Consider the following 24,831-nt stretch of genomic DNA (forward strand, 5'->3'; position numbering starts at 1 on the left):
CCACTCGGTTGGCGTTCGAAATTTACATTTTATTACTTTTACATGCCCGTGCAGCCGCGCGCAGGCATTAAAATTATTTACGATGCCAAATATTGTTGGTTGTAAATAATGCATTCTGGCAAATATCACGGGACTGGATGGGAGTGAGGGGAGGGTAACGGCCAATCGCTTGACCTTTGCCGCTAATTAGAGCCTCATTGTTTCCCGCCGCGAGAGGAACGTTTGCGGAGCGTGTTCCCAAATGTTTCACAAGTCTGTTGCGATTCGAGCACCAGTCGTTGACTGATAACACCTCTAGTGCGGGATTAGCCGCGTCTCGAGCGCCCCACTCACTCACTCAGTTGAGATCTTACCGAGATGGCGGGCGCTACCCCAGAAATCAAGTTCTACGAACGCGAGCTCAACATCCGCCGGGTGATCGAGGAATGCGACCTGCAGCGCCTGGACCAGGCCCTCAACATCTGCGACCTGTCCAGCGTGGAGCGCAAGCTGCGCCTCTGGCAGAAGCTCCTGCCCAGGATCAAGCCCTTCTACGCCGTCAAGTGCAATGACGATCCCATGGTGGTCCGGCTGCTGGCCCAGCTGGGAGCCGGATTCGACTGCGCCTCCAAGAACGAAGTCAAGCTGGTGGGTTGGGACTAGTTACTCTTTTACTACAAATACAGGTGTATGTCCAGGTTGCACATCTCATAGTTTTTAATGCCACACTACCTACTTTAGTACACTGTACTATATAGTAACTGAACCTAATTCTGGGTCTTATCAATTTCCGAATGTAGGTTTTCATTTTTCAAGCGATTAACACGTGTTGTTTTAGAGCCCAGACATAAGTATATAATTATTATTGTATAATTTAATAACTTTATTATTGTTTTCATGCATTCAATTCAAAGGTCTTGGGCTTCGACGTCTCACCAGAGCGTATCATCTTCGCCAATCCCTGCCGCCCTGTCAGCCACCTGGAGTACGCCAAGGAGCACCAGGTGTCCAACGGAACGGTGGACAACGAGTTCGAGGTGTACAAGCTGCACACGCACTATCCCAACTCCAAGTAGGTGCACCACCTCCGAAGGCGATCATTATTATATCTTTACGTTGTTATCCAGCCTGATCGTGAGATTCAAGAGCGAGGCCAAGGAGGCACAGTGCCCACTGGGCGACAAATTTGGCTGTGATGCGGATGTGGATGCAGCGGCCCTAATGCTGCTGGCCAAGTCCTTGGAGCTGAAGGTGACCGGCACCAGTTTCCACGTGGGCTCCGGATGCAGCGAGCTGGAGGCCTACGATCGGGCCATCAAGAAGGCCAAGAACCTCTTCAAGTTCGGCGCACTACTGGGCTATGACATGGACTTTCTGGACATTGGCGGTGGGTTCCCCGGCAGCGATGACGGAAAGTTTGAGAAGGTATATTGCAGTAAGCAGAGGATTTTGAAGCAATTGCTTAGAGGAAACTTTTTACAGATAGCCGAGAGTGTGAATACCTCGGTGCAGCGTCATTTTCCCGACGAACGCGTTCAAATAATCGCCGAACCAGGACGCTTCTTTGTGGCGGCAGCCTGCACCTTGGTTTGCAAGATCCACGCCAAGCGGGAGATCAGGAACGATGCTGGCAAGCTGGACACCGTGATGTACTATCTGAATGACGGCGTCTATGGGTCCTTCAACTGCATTCTGTACGACCATCAAGTGGTGACAGCAGAGCATTATCTGGTAAGATAGCCTAAAATAACAAATATTATTGATTGAATCCTTTACTTTTATGTTTAATTTAATATCCCAGACCTCCACATGTTTTTAAAACCCAAACTACTTTTTTATCCCACAGGACAATGCAGAATCTTTGCCCCACCTAAAGTCCTTGATCTGGGGGCCAAGTTGTGACGCCCTAGATAAGGTGACTTAAAAATTGCTTTAAAGTGAGCAATACCAATTAATGTTTGATTTCTACTTCAGATTTCGGAGGACCTGCACTTGCCCAACCTAAACCGAGGCGATCTTTTGGGATTCCGAAACATGGGCGCCTACACCATGCCCATTGCCAGTCCATTCAATGGATTCGAAGTGCCCAAGACCCTGTACTTCCAAGCGATATGACTAAAACACGTACTCAATCCAATAAAACCAACATTTTGTGGACTTTCAATTGATTACTTGCTTACAACATCTAAATGAAGTAGACTTGGGTTTGTTTAGAAAAATACATGCTTGGTAGATTGTTAGGCCCATATATATATGTATATCCAAGTATGTGAAAGGAGCATTTGAAAAGTGTATTTCCTAGCTGGTTATTCATACGTAAACAATTTTGTATCTCACAAGTGAGGGTAATGTTACTATAAAAGTCAGTAGATCTGTCATACTTTTCGCTTATACTAAGTCACAAAACTCACATATCTTAAAGGTGTTATAAGCGAAAAAAGAGCAAATTAGTTACCCTTTAAATACTTCTTAAGAATCAGTTATTATAAGATAATTTGGCTAGAAATCAACCGTGCAAACTGGAACTTTCATGGTTCTAGTTCTGAAGTTCTTCTGAAGCAAATTTAATAAATTTGTTTAAACTCCTGGCTTGTAGCATAATTTTCGGATGCGTAGACATTAAATTAAACCGAAAACCAATCCATCCCATGTCCAAAGTCATTTTGGTTTATGTATAAATAATGTTTAATCTGTTATCTGGGATTATCCCAAAAGTGGGACTTTCTGGGGGCAGGCAGAGCACATTTGTTTCAGTAACAGTCCAATCGAGATGGTGAACGGAGACCTGAGAATACAATACTACGAGGAAGAGCTCAACATCCGCAAGGTTATCGAGCAGGCAGACCTAGAAAATCTGGACCAGGCCCTCAACATCTGTGACTTGTCCAGCCTGGAGCGGAAGCTTCGCCTCTGGCACAAGCTTATGCCCAGGATTGAGCCCCACTATGCCGTCAAGTGCAACGACGATCCGGTGGTGGTCAAGTTTCTGGCGGATCTCGGAACTGGATTCGACTGCGCCTCCAAAAACGAACTTAAACTAGTAAGTACGGATGTACTTTCCAAGTATTGGGCTTGGAGTATCCAAGCAACCAAATTTGACATCGACCTTGAATAGATTGGTTGTGTAGGTCCAAAATTAGATGGCGCACAATTAAAGTATTAAAACAAATCAAATCTAAAGGTCATAAGGTTCCAAATGACAATTATCAGTTGAATTTGACAAAATAAATGAAGCTAATAAAAGGAAATGAACTAGCCGATCAAGCTGCAAAATCAGCAAGCAGTATGCCACTTATCCTCACCCCAAACATAAATTCCACAGATATAAAAAAACACCTTAAAGCCGACCTTGCGACAAAACAGAAAGAACACATAATAAACTGCAGTCCATTGTACCAATCTATTAACACGAACACCTCACACACATGCGATTACCTTAAACAATCTCACCCAAATTGGACCAGACTCGACCAAATAAAAATAATACGACTTCGACTAGGACACACAAACGTAACCCACCAACACTACCTAAATCCCAATTCAATACCAACTTGTCCGTTTTGCCAAGGTGATATTTCTATAAGCCACATATTAAACTCATGCCCATCCCTCCTTCAAACCAAACAAGATATATTTAACAACACCAACCCTATAGACCTTCTTAGCAAACCCAATCCAGATAACATACAAAAACTCATACTTTTCCTCAAAAAAACTAAATTATACCACAAGATATAAAAAAAAACAGGCAATTGTACATAACAAGCCAGCAATTAGTTACCAAATTAGATATTAACTAAATTAAGATATAATAACATTGTAAATAAATATAGCTGTAAGCCCCGTAGCTAATGCTATACTATCTAAGTTAGTCTAGTTTTGTAAACTATTCTATCTATCATAATAAATAAATAAATAAATGAAGCTAAGAGTTGCTTGTTTACAAATGCGTCCACCTGCGATCAGTATTGAATCAAAAGAATACGCTTAGATTTATTCTTAGACCCAATTACAATTTCCTATGTCATTTCTCTACCCATAACCTCCATGTACTCCTTCAGGTCCTAGGATTTGGAGTTTCGCCTGAGCGCATTATCTTCGCACATCCCTGTCGTCCTGCTAGCCACTTGAGGTACGCCAAGGAGCAGCAGGTGGTCAACGGTACTGTGGATAACGAGTTCGAGATTTACAAGCTGAGGAAGCACTATCCAGACTCCAAGTAAGTCTATACGTATCTGAGCTTCTGGTAGTGATATGTTTCTTTATTCCAGCCTCATATTGAGGTTCAAAAGTGAGGCAAAAAAGGCGCTGTGCCCCTTGGGCGACAAATACGGATGCGATGCGGAGGCGGACGCCGCAGCCCTAATGCTGCTGGCCAAGGCCTTGGATCTGAAGGTAACCGGTACCAGCTTCCACGTGGGTTCCGGATGCAGCGAGGTGGAGGCCTACGATCGGGCCATCGAGAAGGCGGAAAACATCTTTAAGGTCGGCGAGCTGATAGGTCACAAGATGCAGCTATTGGATGTTGGCGGTGGCTTTCCTGGCATTGATGATGCGATGTTCGAGGAAGTGAGTACAGCAATTGCCTAGGTTTCGAGCTGTTATTGATGGAACACACTTCTTTATAGATAGCACAGGCGGTAAACACATCTGTGGAGCTGCGTTTTCCCGATGAGCGTGTCCGCATAATTTCCGAGCCAGGACGTTTCTTTGTGGAGGCCGCCTACACATTGATCTGCAAGGTGCATGCCAAGCGGGAAGTGCGCAGCAAGGATGGCAAGCTGGACACCATGATGTACTACCTGAATGATGGAATCTTCGGAGCTTTCGCAGGAATGTTTTACTACCCTGAGGAGGTGGCCCCAGAGCTCTACTTGGTAAGAAAATAAGTAACCTCCAATTGGTTTTATCCAACGTTTTAATAATAAGTAATTTAATTTTGATTCAGTAGTTTAACTAATAATCAATGTCCTCTGATTCCAGGACGAAGCTGAGAGCTTGCCTAAACTCAAGTCTGTGATTTGGGGACCCAGCTGCGATGCTTTGGATAAGGTAAGTGAGATTCTAAAGACTTGCAATATAATAATAAGTCACCTCCTTGACTTCAGATATCGGACTTGCTATTGCCCAACTTAAATCCGGGCGATCTTTTGGGCTTTCGCAATATGGGAGCCTACACCATGCCCATTGCCAGTCCCTTCAATGGATTCGATGTGCCGGAGACCAGGTTCTTCAAGGCAAAGTAACTTTATCAATACTTGTTATGCTCAACTTAAAATTAAAATTTACATATATCTTTTAATGGATTCAAATATGCAACTAGCATTACAGCGATAAGATGTTAGGGATCAATAAGTCTCTATTTGGAAACAGATAATATTAATATTTAAAATAAGGGATTTGCTGAGAAAAGAAGCAACTGATTCAACAAAGTATCAACCAAAGAAACGAAGGTGTTCGCGAATTCTTCAGGATTTTGAGGAGGTATCTTCAGTTCTATTTGTTCGATACTCGACTATTCCTAGAGATTGCCGATCATGTGTAATTAGACCCCGTTTTTTCATAATATCACGACGTAAATAAAACTCTCGCTTGCATTTGTAACCAACATGGATTCTTTATTAGATAGATTCTCAGATTGCTCACATGGAGAGCATTATGCAAGCCCAGCTTTCGATGGGGTTTAGTGTTAGCAATATTTTGAAAAGAACAGCTCTAGCCAAAGGAAACTGACCCGAATCGGTGGTGCGGCGCATTCTCTTGAAAATATTTCCGGTCCCGAGCCCGCTCCCGCTGCACCACTGCCCACCAGTGGGTGGCTACTGACCTAAGCCACCGCGTGGTTGGAGTGCTGGAGTGGGCTGGGGGATCGGGCGGACTGGGGTGTCAGTGTCAGTATAGCTAATCGGATTACAACTTAGTTTGCGTAGACATAATCGAAAAGGTACGTATGTATGTGTGTATAAAAGTATATGTATAAAAAATTTCAAAAATTCCACTCTGCATACACGCTGCATTTGCTTAATTCACTTCTTGCATAAATATATCAAACTTGTCAGATGCCTCAAAAATGTAAGTAAATTCTATAAAATGTCACTATATTAGCTGTGTCGAGCCATCCGAGTGTCTTACTACTGGGAGCTCTTGATATGTCACGATATAATATAACAATATAACGATATGCATTCTCGACCCCTGTGGGTTGCCCCTTTTTGGTTTAAGGGTTATGGGTTATAGGTCTTGTGGAATGTGGAATGGGGATTTCCTGGGAGTTTGCCCGTGTTTGTGGCAAATAAAGAGTACAAACTACTTATTCCATAATCAGTTCTTGGTGATTGATGCAAATGAAATTTCTTACTTTCTCTTGTGCTTTCCCTCCGTTTCGCCCGCCTCTGGCACCCAAAGTGGAGCCACAATTGGCCATGGTTGCTGAGAATTGGATAACATTGGACACATGGACTCGCGGAGCTTGCGAATTTCGACTGGGTATCGGTTGGGTGCTGAAGGTAGGTCTGGAAACGGGCGGAGGGACTACGAAACGCGTTAGTAATGATTGTATCTCACAACACCGACGACAAGACGACGATAGACTACACATAATAGATGGGCAAACGGAGCCCTAGGCTGCACAGATAAACTCGTGCAGATTAACGCGAGTAACAACAAAATCCCTCGCTTAAACGTAACAATATTCTGATATGTTTGGGTTTCGATTTTGGTTTGGGTTTAGATTTCTGTTTAGGTTTCAGTTTTGTTTTTGGTTTTGGTTTTGGCCTCCGCAGGTGCACTGGTGCCTAAATCAAGCCTTACATCTAAGCTATGTCCGCGGACAAGTGAATATCATCCCAGCATTCCCCTTCTCGTCGAGCTACTGTGCACGTCCGGAGCGGAGTGCAGTGGGGGATGGACCGGTTAGTGGTGGTGGTGCCTCTCCAGGGGCGTCGTCTCAGCAACTTTGCTGGGGGGAGGCCTGCTGCTGGTTCGAAAAGCGTGCTTTCTGAGTCTAATTACTGGCAGAGTTGCATAATTCACGGATTCCCTATAATCTATAAGAAAACATACAATACAACAACACAGAATTGGATTGTGGGAGGCGTTCGAGAGGTCTGTGATCTGGGGTCTGGGATAGCTTTTTGCATTTTTTGCTTTGGGTGGTTCGTTATGTGGCAACCGAATCAAACCGAATGGAACTGGAGGGGCGACCGCTCTGTTTTCTGATTCTATCACTGATCACGGGTGGGCAACTGAAACTGAAGCTGAAACTGACCCACATAGAACATCGCGTCTAGCTGGACAGCGGCTAGATGCTTAGACGCTAGTCAGAAAGGCCACGCTACACACGGCAATCTGGGCCAGGATGTTCACTTGCAGGATCCGCATTAGACCGCCGCTGGTCGGCGAGGGACTCACATTGAGGCCGGCACAGTGCATCTTCTCGGTGGGCATGGCCTGCACGAAGTACTCGCGGTTGTCCAGCGACATGTGGCACAGCGGCTTCTTCTTCTGCGACATTTCGTCGTCCTTGTTCTTCAGGTCCTCCAGCAGCTTGGGGAACCAGGTCAGCTCGCAGGAGCAGTTCAGCGGGTTATCTGCGGGGGTAATACGGATTTCGATTAGCTCGGCTAGTTCTTTTAGGTGTTTGGTTGGGCTGGTGTGCCCATGACTTGCCGGTGATATCGATGATGCGGAGGGTGTCGATGACGGGCTCCATTATGTCCTGCGGAATGCGCTGCAGCTTGTTGTTCTGCAGGTTCAGCGTTTCCAGCGAGTTCAGGTTCTCGAACAGAAGGCTGGGCAGAACCTTGATGCTAAGCAGAGGAGAATATAATAGTTGAAATAATATAATAGCAAAAGGGGAATTTCAGGGGATTATCTTACTCGTTCTTCTGCAGGTTGAGGAAAGTCAGGGAATCACCAAAGCCCGTGAAGGCATCTTCAGCCAAAACATTGATATTGTTGTTGCGCAAGTCCAAGTGGCGAAGGCGGTGCAGCGGACGCAGTGCCTCGCTGGGAATAGTGTGGATCTGGTTATCACCCAGGCGCAGATATTGCAGGTTCTCTGTGGATTCGGAAATTAGATAAGAAAGTGGATGGAAATCTAAAAGACAACCCACCCTCCAGTCCCTTGAAGGCATCCTTGTCAATCGCACTGATCTTATTGCCCTCCAGCTCCAAGGAGTTCAGCAGGCTGAGGTGACTAAACACATTGGCAGGCACGGTGGTGATCATGTTGTGGGCCAAAATCAATGAGTCCAGGCTCTGCAAGCCTGTCCAAATACAAAATAAGAACGTTAGCAATAGTGTGGAAGCCTATGGAAGTTTAGCAATAAGCACCTTCAAAATCTCCTTCGCTGATAGTTCGTATCTTGTTCTCCTGAATCTCCAGTTTCTTTAAGGTGCTCAAAATGGATAGAGCTTTCTGCGGGATATTGGTAAGATCGTTGCCACCCAGATTCAGACGCTTGATATGGCTAAAAGAAGAGGTTTCATAAGCGCAATGGGCAAATTGATCAGCCGATTAAACTTACTCCTCAAGTCCTCGAAAAGCCTCGGGATCGATCTGTGTGATCTTGTTCTCGTAGAGCGTCAGAATCTCCAGGGTCTCCAGTCCCTCGAAGGCATTGTTGTGGATCACGGTGATTTTATTGTGGTTCAGATTAAGGATCAACAGGTGGAATAGGTGTTGCAGAGCCTGCGAGGGCACCGTCTTCATTTGGTTGAGGGACACATCCAGCTGCGTGAGTCCCGCACCTGTGAGTGCGGGAAAGAGAAAAGATTAGGTAACCCCACTTCCAACTGGTGTCCAACTAGTTACCCAGCGAGCTGAGGGCGTTCTCCTCGATGGCAGCCAGGCTGCTGTTGTGGATGGTCAGGTGACGGATGTCCAGGGCCAGGAAGACGAAGCCCTGCAGCTTGGGCAGATTGTTGTGGCGCAGCTTCAGGTAGAAGATGATGGGACTCTTGCCCTTCAGCGTGCCCATCGACTTGGTGATGTGCGTCAGATCGGTGGTCTCGCACAGGATGTCCAGACCGTTCTTCTTCACCGTGCAGATGCAGGGCGCGATCTCGTTTTGCTCCGGACACACCTGAGCCTGCGGTGGACCCTGGCCGAGCACCTCGTCCATCACGAGCACCTGCAGCAGGAGCACCACCGCCACGGCCATCGTGCATCCCGATTGCAGCTGAATTCCCGCCATGCTGAACACCTGCTGGTGGTTTGCGATTTCGTTGGGGCGACTGTGAGATGGGGTGAAGGATTTCTTATTCCGCGGCAGAAAGCGTCAGTGTCGTGACTGGTCGCGGATTCCGATGCTGGTGAATGCTATCTACAATGGCTATTGCCGTAGCCCTGTGTGAGAGAGGAGAAGAGGTTAGGGGATTCAATTGGCCGCACAATGCGCGCTTTTATTTGGGTTGTGTGCCACCGGATTAAATATAAATTGCCCGCAATTGAGCTGTCCGTCCGGCCGCTGTTGCTAGTGTTGCTACTGCCGCCACTGCTGCTCCTCTCCGGCCCCAGGGTTCTCTCACCTAAATGGTTTGTCCGTCCGCTGCTGGCGAGTGCCAAATGAAACATGCCTCCAGTGGGCGCGGGATGCAACAAAGCCCGTCCGCCAGTCCGCCAGGCTCTCCCTCTCTCTCTTCGCAGAGTGGGATGGAGTGGAGCAGCTGGAGCCGCACGCTCTTCTCGCTTTCTGGGGTGGCTATGGGGCGTATGCGTAATGGCTGTGTGCCAACTGGGTTAGTGTGTGTGTATAACGATGTAACGGAAAATCGATACGACGACGAGGTTGTTGAATGGCCCGCTTGTTTGTATTTGTTGCTTCGCCTCTAACTAATACAACAGTCCTCGAAGGGTCCTTTGTTCGCCTCAGCCTTTATCGTCCAGTTAGCCCAGTATCGAATCAAATTGAATCGAATCGAAGGCGCTTTTCCCAGGTCTCTTCCACTGGATTCCGTTACATCCACTGAAAATGGCAAGTCAGGATCCGTCTAGTCAGGCTATAATCGCTCTGTGAGGCTCTCAGCCCTCCATGCAATGTATCAATCCTGTTGCATCCTCTGCGAAAGTCCACTGGCAAGCCTCCGAATCCTGAATCCAGAATCGGAAAATATTTGAAAAACGGTTCGAAGCGACAATTGATGGAAAATGAAGCACGTTTGGTTGGCAAAACCGACGATGGCGGACTGAGGCTCTCAGCGTGAAATTGAATATAGCACCAGAGTTGACTATCGGGGGTGGCTTGAGCTTTTCCAAGCTCAGCGAAAGCTCCAATCAGCGCTCAAAACAATCACGTAGTGACTCCTACTTGGGAATTCACGGCTGTTATCAATCGTTAGGTTCAGTAGCTGTCGGTGCATCTTTCTAAAAAAAATAAGGTCACAGATTTGTTTTGCAAAAATAATTACAGTAAAAAACGTAAAGCGCAATTTGCACTTTATATAAGAAATTTGCAGTTAATTCTATATTTCATTGTCATCAGTATTTAACGGATTAAATTGCAGTTTTTAATTGCATTTAAATAAATTGCATTTCATCTTCATTTATCATTCACAAAATTGTCAAATCTATCTATCTATTTTTAAATCTTTTCCTTCAATAGATTAGTCATATTGTTATTTTTCAATTGTTTTGTAAGAAAATAACGAAACCTTTTCTACATTGCGAGTATCTAAGTTTTTGCTTCTATTGATCACAGGCCAAAAAAGCATTATCTTGTCAAAAATTTTAAAAGCTAAGCAAAATAACGGTGTTGTGCATAATTTAACAATCTTTTCATTTTGATTTGCAATGCTGCCTATGTAAAGCGCCACCTATGGAATTTTACATGAACCGAGCCTAAAAACGAAGCTTACTGCTTGTTTAACAGCTTATTTCCGGAAACTGCTTATTGTCTGCTATAACTAATGTTATTATAGCTGTTATAACATAAACTCTAGACGTACTGCTTGATGCTATAAAACTAAAACTGCTTCTTTCAAATTCTGTTCTTAACGCTGTTATGGAGTCTGTTAGACATAACAGTGTCTACTGCTTTATTATAATAAATAAATGAATCAATTTATTTTTTAATCAAACTAAATGTGCGATTTAAGTTCGTGTGAATTATTAAGTCGGCAAGCAACATTTATTTATAAAATATTTTTTGCAAAATGTATGCTTGCAACTATTTTTGAGACAAGTATTTCAACTTGTAGGAAAGTCAAATTGAAATTTAATATAATGTTAGGTCAAACCAATGTTTCGGAGATATTGATATCGAAAATTTCTTAAATTCAACAAAATATAAAAGCGTAGGTAAAATCAAACACTACGTGAATCTACAAAGAATGATTATTTATTTTAATTACTAACAAAACAGCATTCGAATTGGCCACCGTCAATTGGGAATTGCGAACTCGATATTTGTATCTCGCAGATATTTGTATCTCGCAGATGAGCAAGTGAAAGGGTCATGTTCGAGCACGACTTTCACTGCGCCAGCTGACTGCTCCACCAGCAGCGTATCCTTTGATGCCACTCCTGATCGGGTTACAGCAGCACGTGGGCGTAATTTTCTCGCAATTAGGATGCGATTATCATAATACGAGCGACGTCGTCGTCGTCGTCGTCGAAAGGGTAATTGAAGAAGCGAAAACCTGGGATATCCCTGCCACATGGCCACGTGCCCGCAAGACGCCTTCGGCCGGCGCAAAGTTTCAATTTGATATTCCTTGGCCGGTCGAGCAGCGTCTTGGGGTTGTTCCTGGATTAAGTTCGATTCCTATTCTGTGGCACTGTGGCTTGGCTCGCCGACAGGCGATGGGAGATTCGGGATGTGCGGGTGGAGTCCACAGCCACATCAGCATACGGTCGGACTTTGGCTGCGACAAAGTGCAAAATCCTTCACACTTTGAAGACTGATTGACTTCTTATCCTCGAACGGATTTGAATGGAAATTGTGTTTCGCTACCCTGCGAGGCTAATGGGGGGTGTGCTGAGCTGCGTGAGGAGCGAGTGTGAGTCCTGAATAAACAAACGGAAGATAATCAAGATGTAAAACACAATCCGGCGGGGAGGGCGAGGCGGTTGTAATTCAAAACCAAACAAAACCGTTGAGGAATCAAAAGGCAAAGCGATGGCAAATTACAGCGTTACAGTTGCAGTTGCCCCACGAAAAAACGCTAAAGAAGGGAAAGGGGAGGGGGCTGGGAAAGCGTTGCTGAAAAATTGTGAAGCGGAATTTCGCAATTTCACTTTGTACTTGGAAAACTGTTATTAACTTAATGAAGGAGTGTTGTGCGCCACATTTACCTGACACGTGATTCGAAGTGAACCGGAAGCTGAGCGGCCCACAAAGGAGCTGCGGCCCTCCACTTTCCCCATTTACTCGCTTTTTTTTTAATATTTTCCATTTTTTCATCTGTAAGTGCGTTAAGGTGAGTACTGAACGTACTGGGAATTTTACCTAGTGGGCTGGAAACGGTGTCATCGTCTAACCTAGTTATTTGTAAATCGTATTGAATGTGATGATGCGTAATGAAATTATTTATGAATTTATATAGAAATACATTCAATAATGTTATTAATAGAGACAGATTTAAAGTATTCAACTATAAAATAATAATAATATAACCTTCTCCAGCAGGTAGCTTGTTCCAAAATACAATTCAAAATATCAGAATTTACACTGCTTTTAAATAAACTAAACTGAATTTAATATATGTTTGATACTATTCACTCCAAACGAGTTAACAAATTGAGCAAACAGCACTTCACCTCACCACTTTAAAATACAATGAAAATTATTTAAAATGTGGCGAACACAGAAGCGTAAAACAAGTAAAAAAAAGAGATTAGATAAAAACTTCTTATACGATTGTCATTTATTTTCCTTGACCTCCTTTTCCTTGTTTAATAGCTGCTTGGTGATAATTCATGTTATTTTATGAGGAAAATAAACTGGCAACACATGTTCAATATAATTGCATAATAATTTATGGCGATAAGTAGCCAAGATGTTGGCCTATCACAGAATGCGCTTTTTGAGTCATTTCTGAGTAGGAGCCTAATTGGGTTAGATGCTCGAAGTATCTCTATTCTGCAAACTTTCAGCTGCCTTCCTGCAGATTTAACAGCAGCTAACAAACCGAATCCGTCGGCTGCTGTAATTAAAACAAAGAGTGCGTTCAGCACACAGGACCCCATCCCTCGCACTTCCTTCCTCCCCTCCTCTTCGTCCCATATGCAGCGAAGGACTGTGTGTGTGTGGCAGCCTTGTAACCGTATCTTTGCATTGGCGCTCAGATGAAGCTCATCTGGCAAAGTGGCAGGTTAAGTAAACAGTTTCATTGTGCGAATTCAATTAAAATTTATTCAAAATACGTCAACGGCAGCTACTCAAAGCTGCTACTTCTGCCGCACTCGGTGGCGCTGCTGCCTCTGCTCCGCTGCGCTGCTGCTGCAACAATGTCGAAATGTATCTGTGAGATACATTCTATGTACCGCTCTCTCCCTCTCGCCCTGTCTCCCTCCCACCGCCGTCCGGCTGCCATTGGCAATGGGGGCGTGGCGAGGCCCGATTCACGCCCCTGCTGCAGTGCGAGCGAGACAACCGTATGGCGGAGGGCTGCCAGGCAAGTGTATATACGCGCACAAAGTATCTGTGTGAGCACGCCAGTGGGGCTGTGTGCGTTTGCCACTTGTTATGTTGTTGCTGCCTACACCCCCCTCCCCACAACACACACACACGGCTGTAACTGCTGTCTTGGCAAGTGGTGTAAATGGCAATTTGTCGGCGGACGACGGACGACCGCATGGAAGTCGCCCCCGCACACGGTAGCCGTGTAGATACCGCGTCGCGCTGACAGCCGCTCTTTCTCGCCGGCATTGGCATTCGGCACTCAACTCTTGGCCTGGCCCGCTCTTTTCTGCCATATCATCGCCGTCATCATCGTCGCGATCATCATGCCAGCACCACCCCCGCCCTCCGCACCAAAGAGTATCTTATTATCCCTTAGTGCGAGGAAACACACCACCTTCCCACTTACTCCCCTGTGCTACCTGTGCTCTGTCAACCCATTTGGACGACCCATGAAATACATTTGAATTCATAAAATGCAAAATGTACCACCTCGCGGATTAAAAAATAGATTCAAATTTAGGCAGACCTTTCCCCAAGTTTACAGTCCACTTTTTGGGCAGACGAACTTACAAAATAATGTAGTGACGCTGACTGAAATGAGCTTTTACAATTTTGTACGCTAAAGTAAGACATAAGTATAATTATTGTGCTGTAAATTCTTAAATTCTTAAACGCCTAAGATATGCAAAACATAAATCTTAAATGGTGAACAAAAAGATTATTATTGAAAATATTTAAAAATATCAGAATAACCTTAACTCATGAATTTTCATTTTTTAAATGCTTAAGTACTGTTAACCCTTCGAAACTCATGTTGCGTATGGCTGGTCACTATTCTAATGTTGTTTGTTCATTTAAGTAACGAACTTTACTTTCACATGTAAAAATATTTCACGTTTTAAATATGTAAGCTGTTAGAGAATTAGGAATAATAAAAGCACATAAAACTCGACTATTGATCCTGATCAAGAATATACTTTATAATATAAATAAGTAATCATCATAATAAATGTATAATATACTTTATATATAATATACTTTATAGAGTCAAAAACGCTTTCTTTAGTCTGTTACATACCTTTCAACGAATTTATACCCTTTTACTCTACGATTAACGATAATAATTATACTTCGAAAACCCAAAGTAAATGATACTTAAGTGTTTTTGAAAAGTATTTAAAATGTATTGAAAAACTTAATTTTAATTTAAAATAATTGTAATTGGATGAAAACTTAGTCTTATTAATAATACACCTATATTCATTCATTTAAAAGGCTCCTGCCTTACATAGCAAATCTATAGAAATTGTAGAAAAACTATGACACAATGCCTATAATAGTTTATCCAAAATAAGAGTCCTTAAAAGCCTTTGAAGCCCTTAACGGAACTATCCGAGCGTGTTTAAAGTCCTTTTCATATGACATCCTTCCGATACGATTGGCCCGGCGGGAAGGACATTGCCGGTGACACGACCAACAATGGCGAGTCCAGCCCTCTCTATGACATTGATGGGCATTGACGACGCTGCTGATGGGATGGTGATCATCAGCGAGAGCGTCATCATCATCAGAGCTGGGAATGTGGCAGGGAATGACGATGAAGTAACAAGGAGAACGACATTTCCAGCTAACGAATTCAATTGAGTTGAATTTTTCATTTAAGGTTTATTTAACTTTTTTATTCCATTTCCAGGCAGCGAGCAGGAAGAGCCGGCCGCAGGGATTCGCACACAGCGCTCGAGATGAGATGAGATGCGATTCGATGGCATGGGATGATGTGCGATGAGATGATGTGATGTGAGATGCGATGGAATGGGATGGGATGGGATGAGGTGCGGTGCGGAAGCATATGAATGCGGAGAGTGCCCATGGATATGGATGGATGTGCGGTTGTGCCAATGGCGGCAGCTGGGCCGAGCACTCGAATCCAGTCAGAGTACAGACGCAGACAAACGCAAATGAATTTATGCCTAATGGCGGGATTGTTGTACTACTTTTGCCCCCGTCGCCGTTGCCACATCGCATTGTTGTGCTGTGTCGCTGTCAATATTGAGCTTGATTATTAAATGACACATTATGTGATTTCCAACATGTTCACTGGCCACCGAGGACCGGGAGCTCGAGCTCGAGCTCGAGCTCGGCACGGAGGGCGAGAGTTGGACCCAGTTCCCACTTCAAGCCCAATTCAAAGGAAGCCAGAAGGGGCGTCGTCCCGGTCCATCTGTTCGACCCATCCGCAGAGCAGCCAGTTACATGGCATGGAAGTCATTTTGTAGCACATCCAGTACGTGAGCTGATTGCAATTGTGAAAAGAGGCGTCTGTGGGATGGGGGTTGGGAAGTGGGTAGTGCGAGTGCCAGGGAGAGGCGGTGGAGCAACTGTGAAGGGGGTCAACTTTTCGGAAGCAATAGTGCAGCAGCTGAAGTGGAGATACTTTGGATCGAGGGGTTTTAATAGGGCTGTCATCGTATGAGTTCAGCTTGAGCTTAGTTTATATATAGATTGATTACAGAAAGATACAATAAATTAAGAATAATTATGTATTACTTTTCCAACTGATTAATATTTAATTCTTTTTTAATCCATTTCTTTAATTAATCGAAACTGCTTGACTCCTGAACATGTCCCTTTGCAAAAGCCAACTACGTCCCTGGCCATTGAATTCGTAATGTTTTCTTTTGGAAATGGCGTCTCGGGGTGTTAGAAACCACTCCCACTCCGCCCCGCCGCCCACTTTGGGCAGCGAACCACCCCGAATCGAGTGGCAACAGAAGCCGAAATGCCACAAAAGCCGTGTTAGCGCAACACTCCGCAAAAGACCCTGCCCAGTTCAAACTTTGCCATACAATATATTGAAATTGCGCACATTATATACGAGTGCATGTGGAATGGAATGGCATATTCCAGGGGGCAGGCTCACGCCCTTCGGATGGCAATGTAATGGCAGCCTGGATGGCCACATTAAATGGCAACAATTGCCATTCGCCTCCCTCCCATCCAGAGCCCAGATCCCTGCCTGCCTTCGGATCCTGCCCAACGGGTCACAGGCGGAACGCCTATTGTGCGCCATAATGAAATTAAAAAATCAGTTACTGTTGTGCCATGGGAAGGGAAGGGAGGGGAAGGTACATTATGCCATTAGCAGAGCCATGCCTGCCGTCCAAACACAAAGCACACGGCACAATACCACGTATTCCATTCAAGGCGGACAAATCTGGAAAATAGAAATAAGGTGGCGCAAGAATTGCCCTATGTGTGCCCCTGCCACGCCAAGGCAGTTGGTTGCCTTACGAGTTCGAATTACAGCATTTGGCATAATATGAAACCAGTCGGATCCCACCGACGACTGCAGCCGATGAGTCAATTTACATAGTCCGACCTTCGGGGTGGCACACTAATCACTAGTTAGGGGTTGGATCCTCCGGAGGGAGGGAATTATGTTACCATATTTGTATGAATTAACAAAGCTAATTATGATAATCCTCGCGGTGATAGGAAGACATCTAGTGAAACGTTTAAAACTAGCTTGAATTCGTAATATCACGCGATGGTGTACAGATACTTTATATAAGATATAATATTTAATCTGTATAATGTACTACGTACATGTAATCAAACTAGGATATCTTTTCACTAGTACGATCTTTTCGAACCTCCTCAATACATTTCTAGTTATGTTAAGTATGTTCCTAAGGTTCTGTTGATGTGGTTCTCATTATGATCAAATTATAATAGTCATCTAATTTATTTAGAGACGATAAGGGGATGCATATACACAGGTACACCTTATCGATGGACTTATAAATCCTAAGCAGCTGGTTAGAACGCCTTTTGCTGTTTCATTTCCATTTCTAAGCCGCCTCCATCCACAAATCTCCTTATGGAATACTTAGCCTCTTCTCAAATGGCCGAGATTTTCTGACTTTGATTGTGGAATCGGCTTGCTCTCATTTTACTGCCTTTGCCCACATCCTTCTTCGTGATTAGTTTACGGCTTTGGAATTTGATTTGTTGTCCTTTTTCGTCCATGCTCTTCCATTTCAGTTTTTTCCATTTCTGGCAGGACGATGTTATCAATCGATTGACTTGAACTCCTCCGCATCTGCGGCTTTGCCTCATTTCCGTTTCGGATTTGGAGTCAATAAGGAAACCATCCTGGTCTGGACCGGCCCGGATCCAGTTGCCCTAATCCCGGCCTGTCGGTGGAGAAAGTTGCTGGCCACGGCGGCGACTACTGCAAATGCAATCAAATGCGTTTAATTTCATTGCTGGCCCAATGTTAATTACAATATTATGACAGTTCTGCGGCTCGCGATGAATAATTATCACCTCATAAATTGCGACAAACCGCAAGGCGGCACTTACACATGGTCAGTAGCCTCTGCCCGAACTCAAGACTGTGGATTGTGGACTGGGGAGTGTGGAGTGGGGAGTCGGACCCGGGTCGGCGATGATTAATCGCCCAAGTTAGTTGAGTCGCTGCCGCCAAATGCAATCAACGGGCCACAGACCCGTGGGCTCTAGAGGTGGCTGCGTGATCGCTCGTGAGATGCGTGCTAGTCGTGAGCCCCGTGAGTCACGACAGATACGACTCGTACGTTCTTAAGAATTATAATGTCTGCCCTAAACACAAATAAACTAGAATGCCCCGCTCTAAGAGTTTAATAAACTTGTTATCATCTGAAGCTCTTAATTAAATAAGTAAATGAGTAATTCATTAAGCTGAAATGAGCATAAGTTTAGTTCTTTAGTCTTCTATGTATGTATTTGATTCGTACTAATCATTATAATAATATGGAACTACATAAGTCTGATCAGATTTGCCAGTTATCGCAAATCGAACTGTACAACTGATTAAATGGCCAATTTTTTTGTTTTATTGACTTTAAATGAAATTTTATTATGGTGTAACAGTGTTAGTTGATTGTTTCATTTACAGGTATTTTAATAGGTAACTTAAACCTTAAATCATTTCTTAAGTTGGAAGAGTTAAGTTAAGTACAGTCTATACCCATGATGATAAACCTCTGCGGACAGAAATTTTGTTTATGCATCAATCAAAGAAGGAAGTGACGTTTAATATTGCCTATACCTGTAATATCGAGCTACATTCTCACGCTTCCATCTCTGGGATATCTGTTTTGACCTGGCCAACACTTGGCTCAGCCATCCCCACCTCCACTCGACTTGAAGCCACGCCGTCCACTCGACTTGGCCTCGCCCAACGTAAATGTTGTGAAAAGCAAATCTAATTACGCGAATGCTCGCCGACTATTTGAAAATGGGCAATTCCACGAGATACTTATCTAATTAATAGCCCGACAGCGGCAGCGGCTGTGTGGCACAGTTCCATTTCGATCCATTCACAACTCGGCACTCCTAATGAGCGGGGTGGCCAAGAACAATGGACTTCGGACACTCGGAGGTGATCGCTCCCTCTTGCCAAAAAACAAAGGCGGCTCCGTTGGGTGGGCGTTTCGACAATTTATAATTTCACGTGAAGTCCCCTTCAGGGGGTGAAGGGAAGGAGGGGGGTAGAGGGGTGCCAAGTACGGTAATGTCAACAAAGCGTTCCCGTTCAATTAAGCGGAGCGAGAGAGTCAAGAGACCCGCTATCTCCATCTTGGTCCCCCGAGCCGGATGGGGGAATGGGACAGGGAATTACTCGAAAAACAAAGGCAATCAACGGCAATTGACGGAGCGAGATGGCAGCACTGCGCGTGGGAACGGGACGGGAAGATCGGGCGGTAAGTGGTGCGCAGGCGCATCGAATTAAGCTCATTGCGCATTTGACGCGCTGTTTGACGTTTCCTTTGTGCGCCACTGGTGGAGCGGGGAAGGGGGGGAAATGGTAATCGGAGTGGGAATGTAGATGGGGATGAGGAGTGGACTGGGACGAGGAGGGATCATTAATTGACACTCCACCTCTAGCTCGTCAACGGCTAGTTTATAATTGTGCGCGCTTCTTTGCCGCTGTACAGTCAATACCGGCTCGGGTGGACTAGGCTATTCTATAGCATTTACATTTGAAAACCCATTAAGGAGTTCATACCTTGAATCTTGGAACAATTCCAAGACTTTATACTAAATATATTAGCTTCATAGGTTACAATAACTAGATTTTTGAATAGAGGTCAGGATGAAATTACTGTTCCCAGGTCAAAGATTTGAAGCAAGATAAAAATGCTTACTTTTCAAAATTTGTAGGCATAGTTAAAGAGCGAGTTAACCCAAGTAGCTTTCACTGTACTCAATCCTCTTTCTTCGCAACGATCGACGGGCAGATGCAAAACCAGAGCATCGATCATTAGTGGTGATTACTTGGAGTATGCACGGTATAATGATGCTTTTTAGCACCGATTAAGACAATCCGAGCTGGCAGTCAGCTATCGCCGTAATTATCCACTTAGCGCTTGTTAGACAACCCCGATTTCGATTCCGATTCTCATGGCAGCGAAATGTCAATCGCATTGATGAATGTGCTCCCAGGTTGATTCGATAGAGCCCCCACTCCCCTTGCGTTTCCCCCTTTCTCCTCAGTAGTCGAGGCTCGAATGCATAATTTAGATATATTTATGGGCAGCAGTATCGCTTCCACAGACCATTTTGGGCCCGATTATTTTGACCAAATATGGCAAATTCGATATTGTCCACAAGGACAATGAGCGAGGTATCGGACGGCGGTGGGGAGAGGGAGCATCCAAGCTGAGTTTCTCCACCAACTACTGACAGACCCTGGTGTTAATGACTTAATTAAACCACCAGGCTAACCGTCCGATCCGGAGTCGCACTCCAAGTCCCAATTGGTGGCTGCTCCTCCAGTAGTCCGACAATTTCACACTTTTTGCGTGGCAATGGCAATATCAAAAGTGGCACGACTGGTGGAACTGTCGCAAAAAAGACAAACCCGCACAGGTACACACACACTGGGCCAACAGAGGCGTGGTTAAGGGGGGTTAAGATTACCTCTATAAGAAGTTTAGAACTTAAAAGTAAGCGATTGAAAAGGAGAAAGACTCTGTACCCTTGGAAACTTTAAAATACAGCACAATTGTGAAAGGTATCCATAGTTCCATATTTGTATCTTTTCTAATATCTTATTGAGGTTTTGAGCTAATAGATTTATATTATAACTCAAACTATTCCAGTTCTTTCCACATAGTTATTTAATTCCCTTTACCATATCATTATATTATATTGAACCACACTTACTGCCACTTTAATATATTGTCAGCCCCCCTTAGCTGCGCTCCTGGTTTGGCTTAATCTTGTTCGGGAGAACAAGAAGATTTCACGCATGTTCCGTGCCGCGTATCACTTGACGATGGGATGGCGATGATGAGGAGGATGCTCGTTCCCCGCCAGCTCCTCGCCCCACGGGAGTCTGCGTCGCTCACCTGAGAGGTGCGTTGATTAATATGCGCAGTGCTGGCCAAACAGTAGCCGCGGCCACATGCTCCTGCTCTGCTCCTTTTTACTGCTCCTGATTCCGATGGGCGAGCAGATGACACTGAGCCGCTCGACAGTCGCCGCGCTCCTTGACATATCCATTAGGCGGAACAGAACAGAACAGAACCAACCAGACCAGGCCAGAACAGAACAGCCGAAAAGTATAGCCAGATCGGTTTGCGACCACGTCCCCATCATAATTATTAAATGCAGCTCAATACATTTGCCTCGAATCGCTGGCATTCCTGCGCAACCTAATGCCCAAAGATATTTCTTGGGGCCGACGCAGCCGCCGGCGGCCTTATGACTATGGAATGCAGCCCAATCGCACCAGGAGCGAGTTGATCACGAGGGTTGCAGCATGTGTAGCGACTATTAACTACCCTTTATTAAAAAGGTCGTTGAAATAAGTAACTTGGGATAAATCGCAATGAAGAATATAATGTTAAGATTATAATATTAAATTAATACTATAATATTATAACATTAAATAATCATCATTATATTGAAGGATATAAGTAATTTAAAATGGTAACATTGTAACAGATGGTACATTGATTATTCCATGATTGTTACATTTAGTAGAGTTTAAAAACTATCTAAATAGAAATATATAAAAGGTACATTTAAAGGTTATATCATTGTCAACCGAATATACTAGATCGAAAAATCAAATTTTTAAATTATTTATTATAATCATTCCTTTATATCAACTATCTGAATTAAAATATATAATATATTAAAGGGTTATATCATTTTCAACCGAATACATTTGATCGAACATTTATTTGTTTAAATTATTTATTGTTTACATTCATTTAAGAAAACCCCTGGGAACACGATATACCTTCGGAAATCGTTGAGTCCTGGGGAATAAAAATGTGACTGTGACTTTGACTTGGACCTGGTACTCCTCGAAAGAGTCCACTCTAAACGCCGGCGCGTCTGGAGGAACAGGAACAGGAGCTGGACCAGGAGCTGGAGATGGAGCCAAACAAGAAGAACGATGTAAATTAAAGGAATACCTTGCCACAGCGCCGATCTTTCATCATCGGAGCCACCTCCTGACCCTTCCATCCCTTCATCCCGCCTTGCCAATCGCCAGTCGCCACTGGCTTATGAAGTTATTTCATCCTCGTTTTCAATCACTGAGCCCGCGAATTCTGCGCCTCCGCCTCACGAGTATTTCTCGATTTATTGAATTTCGTATAAATTAAAATATTAAATATTTTCGGCGACAAAACCCTTTAATTACCCAGCTTGTTGTTATGCCTTCGCATGGTATTTCTGGCAAATGTTTCGCAACCTTCGGGCTAGGTTAACGAACTCCTGGCCAAAGTCGCAAAGGAAAATGGTCTAAATTGAATTGGGGTCCCATTTTTCAGGATCCTGTGCCGCCCCGTGTGGGGTCCTCGTAATTGTATTACAATACTGTACTTGGGTCAGTTGAGGCGAAAAATAAACGACGCCATGGGAGCGCCTATTAAAATTGAAATACAATAAAAAATGATTGACATCGAGGTGTTACTTTCGCCTAATGCCCTTTGAATATGCCTCGCAACAACCCTCGTCCTTCCGCCGCTGCACGAATATAAATATTAAATATTCAGGTACATGCAATCAGATTAAATTATCTTAAACAAATTGAGACGCAGACAAAGGGCGGCCAAACTTGCTCCGTTCGCCCGAGGGTGGAAAACCCGAAACTAAAAAGGCGAGTACATTTAGATTATATTTTTGGCCGGATGGCAGTTCCCGTCGTAACCCCAACATACATACATATGTGGGCAGGGAGCACACTAGACTGCAATAATAGAGATTCAGATTTTCCTTCTGGCCGCGGGCTCCCCATTGGAGAGGCAGCCGTGTGCGGTGGTCCCTTTGTTGTTTGCGGTTGCCTTTTGTGTGTGGCGAGTGGGGAAAGCCTTTAAAGCCTGGCCAAGCGCGCATCAGAAATGGCTTTTAATTGCCTTTTAATTGTTTTCGCAAAGCGGATTCGAGCGGACCTAACGGTATGCGTATTTGGCCTAATTACACCCGCCGCTATTTCAACGGCTCTCCTGGCGCCTTGGTGCGCAAATTTTGTCATTTAATGGACCACTGGGCGTGTGATTTGATTGCGCCAGTGACACAGTTAGCCGGAGTCACTCACCACGGGAAAGTTGCTCATCCTCCCGGAGTTGGATATTTTGATTAGCACCGCAAGCGAAATTGTCAACAATATGACATTATACGGCGTGCTCCAAGTGAACCCCCAAGTGAACGAAAATCCGCGCTTCGTTAGGCAATTCAAATGGGATTGCAATTGCTTTCTGGCCTTCAGAAGAAAGAAGATGTGAATAGCTGGGGCGCACTGATGCGAAGATGTTTGTTCAACTGATTGATCCCCAAATTGGAAACATGAGCTACTCCGAGCGACGTTCTCCCTCCGAAAATCACTCAAAAGTTTATTGGCCGTTCATAAAAAATCGAAATGCAGTCCTTCATTTGAATATTCCCTTACCTATCTTCAATTTAATTATAAAGAATAAATTCCTTTCATTCCTATTTTGGAAGTTATTACGTAATTTGGATATTTCTGATCTTATTTAAGATGGATTCAAGCATGTTTTTCTAATGATTTACACTAAAGATACATTAATTTCGATTTGAGTTTTGTGGTCTTGCGAAAGTGGCTTTAAAACACATTTCTTTAATATATATTCCTATATTCCTAAATATTCCTATTATGTCTTAAACAGCTGTATTCCTTCTACTCCATTTTTTTGAACTTATATCTCTGCTCAAAATGGGTGCCCCGCGGCCCTTTCGGTATTACATTTGCATTTCATCATGTATCTGCAGCGGCTTGGCCATGATGCGATTGTGTCTCTTACTGCATCCTCAATTGTGGCGCATGAAAGGTGATCGATACCATAATGAGCGTATTCAGAGGACATCGGCCGTGGCAACACATAATGTGGCCATGTGGGAGCTGCAGCTGGAGCTGGAGCAGAGCGTGCGCTATCATCCAGCATCTGCCAGGCGGTATCTTCTTGCGAATGTATCTGTATCCGTATCTGAGCATGTACATATCTGTGTGGCCGACGTCACTCACCCATTCACAGCCATACGCAGCGTTTGTCGTTCACGTAATGCAATTGTCCAAAATGTTCAACCAACTACTCAAAAAGTCATCGTTCAGATTTAACAAGGTTGGGTGAGGAGGCGGTGGGGGGGTTAGGTTGGTAGTGGATTGGGTAGGGGAGGGAAAGAGACAGCGAGAGCGAGGCAGCAATGGCGATGTTCGTGCGCTTGTGTTTTCACGCTGTACATGCATACATACATATATGTGTGTGTGTAAGTATGTGTGCATGAGGTTTTACATTGGTTGTATAGGTGTGGGTGGCTGGGGGGTGGTGGGCTGCCTCACGGGGTGGCGGTACGTTTGAAGCCCGCGGCTACACTTTTGGAAAACTCATTTACTTGTGGCATGTAAACAACTAATCTGTTAACACTCCGGACAAAAGCGCGAACGATACATTAGCGTGTGCCCTGTCCCCGCCGAACACCGTCCGCCTCCCCGCCATCCGCCATCCCCTCCTCCTCCTGGCTATTTCCGGATCCTGTCAAACACGGAGCATGATGAAGCACCACCAAGACCCGACAACCAACACCACTGACAGCGCCACAATAAAAACTTTTGCTCGTTAATATTTTGCCTCAATCGACGGGCATAATCAAAAGTTCCCTTTGCCAAAATGAAAACGTGATTTTCTCCTTGGTCATATATATGTGC

At 44.4% G+C, this 24,831-nt stretch overlaps 3 protein-coding genes across 5 annotated transcripts; 2 read left to right on the plus strand and 1 right to left on the minus strand.

Moving 5' to 3' along the window:
* LOC116800376 (ornithine decarboxylase 1) lies at positions 1-2,147 on the plus strand. The gene is made up of 6 exons (XM_032714949.1): positions 1-627; positions 894-1,051; positions 1,107-1,404; positions 1,462-1,710; positions 1,826-1,894; positions 1,954-2,147. Exons 1-6 carry the CDS (start codon positions 358-360, stop codon positions 2,092-2,094), a joined length of 1,185 nt encoding a protein of 394 aa, XP_032570840.1. The 5' UTR covers positions 1-357; the 3' UTR covers positions 2,095-2,147.
* Positions 2,148-2,246: 99 nt separating this feature from the next.
* LOC116800377 (ornithine decarboxylase 2) lies at positions 2,247-5,583 on the plus strand. The gene is made up of 6 exons (XM_032714950.1): positions 2,247-3,019; positions 4,041-4,198; positions 4,251-4,548; positions 4,608-4,856; positions 4,963-5,031; positions 5,088-5,583. Exons 1-6 carry the CDS (start codon positions 2,750-2,752, stop codon positions 5,223-5,225), a joined length of 1,182 nt encoding a protein of 393 aa, XP_032570841.1. The 5' UTR covers positions 2,247-2,749; the 3' UTR covers positions 5,226-5,583.
* LOC6608102 (leucine-rich repeats and immunoglobulin-like domains protein 2) lies at positions 5,572-10,168 on the minus strand. Of its 3 annotated transcripts, none has more exons than XM_032714948.1 (9): positions 9,511-10,168; positions 8,795-9,328; positions 8,508-8,730; positions 8,314-8,450; positions 8,094-8,246; positions 7,858-8,038; positions 7,648-7,787; positions 7,390-7,568; positions 5,572-7,025 (listed from the first exon to the last, which is right to left on the minus strand). In XM_032714948.1, the coding sequence occupies exons 2-9, from the start codon at positions 9,174-9,176 to the stop codon at positions 7,008-7,010; spliced, it is 1,413 nt and encodes a 470-aa protein (XP_032570839.1). In that variant the 5' UTR covers positions 9,177-9,328; positions 9,511-10,168; the 3' UTR covers positions 5,572-7,007. The 3 variants fall into 3 exon arrangements, with proteins under 3 accessions (XP_032570839.1, XP_032570838.1, XP_032570837.1); XM_032714947.1 differs by having other exon boundaries at positions 7,247-7,568; XM_032714946.1 differs by having other exon boundaries at positions 5,572-7,568.
* Between the last annotated feature and the right edge of the window lie 14,663 nt (positions 10,169-24,831).

Source organism: Drosophila sechellia, chromosome 2R (assembly GCF_004382195.2).
Source record: "Drosophila sechellia strain sech25 chromosome 2R, ASM438219v1, whole genome shotgun sequence".
Classification (NCBI taxonomy): domain Eukaryota; kingdom Metazoa; phylum Arthropoda; class Insecta; order Diptera; family Drosophilidae; genus Drosophila; species Drosophila sechellia.

Excerpts from the sequence above, each read along its gene's own strand:
- LOC116800376 (XM_032714949.1), top strand. The coding sequence starts at position 358 with ATGGCGGGCGCTACCCCAGAAATCAAGTTCTACGAACGCGAGCTCAAC. Across the intron at positions 1,052-1,106 it reads ACGCACTATCCCAACTCCAA|CCTGATCGTGAGATTCAAGA; the intron begins GTAGGTGCACCA and ends GTTGTTATCCAG. Across the intron at positions 1,895-1,953 it reads GTTGTGACGCCCTAGATAAG|ATTTCGGAGGACCTGCACTT; the intron begins GTGACTTAAAAA and ends TTTCTACTTCAG.
- LOC6608102 (XM_032714947.1), bottom strand. The coding sequence starts at position 9,176 with ATGGCGGGAATTCAGCTGCAATCGGGATGCACGATGGCCGTGGCGGTG. Across the intron at positions 8,451-8,507 it reads GCTTTTCGAGGACTTGAGGA|CCATATCAAGCGTCTGAATC; the intron begins GTAAGTTTAATC and ends CTCTTCTTTTAG. Across the intron at positions 8,039-8,093 it reads TGCCTTCAAGGGACTGGAGG|AGAACCTGCAATATCTGCGC; the intron begins GTGGGTTGTCTT and ends CCGAATCCACAG.
- LOC116800377 (XM_032714950.1), top strand. The coding sequence starts at position 2,750 with ATGGTGAACGGAGACCTGAGAATACAATACTACGAGGAAGAGCTCAAC. Across the intron at positions 4,199-4,250 it reads AAGCACTATCCAGACTCCAA|CCTCATATTGAGGTTCAAAA; the intron begins GTAAGTCTATAC and ends TCTTTATTCCAG. Across the intron at positions 5,032-5,087 it reads GCTGCGATGCTTTGGATAAG|ATATCGGACTTGCTATTGCC; the intron begins GTAAGTGAGATT and ends CCTTGACTTCAG.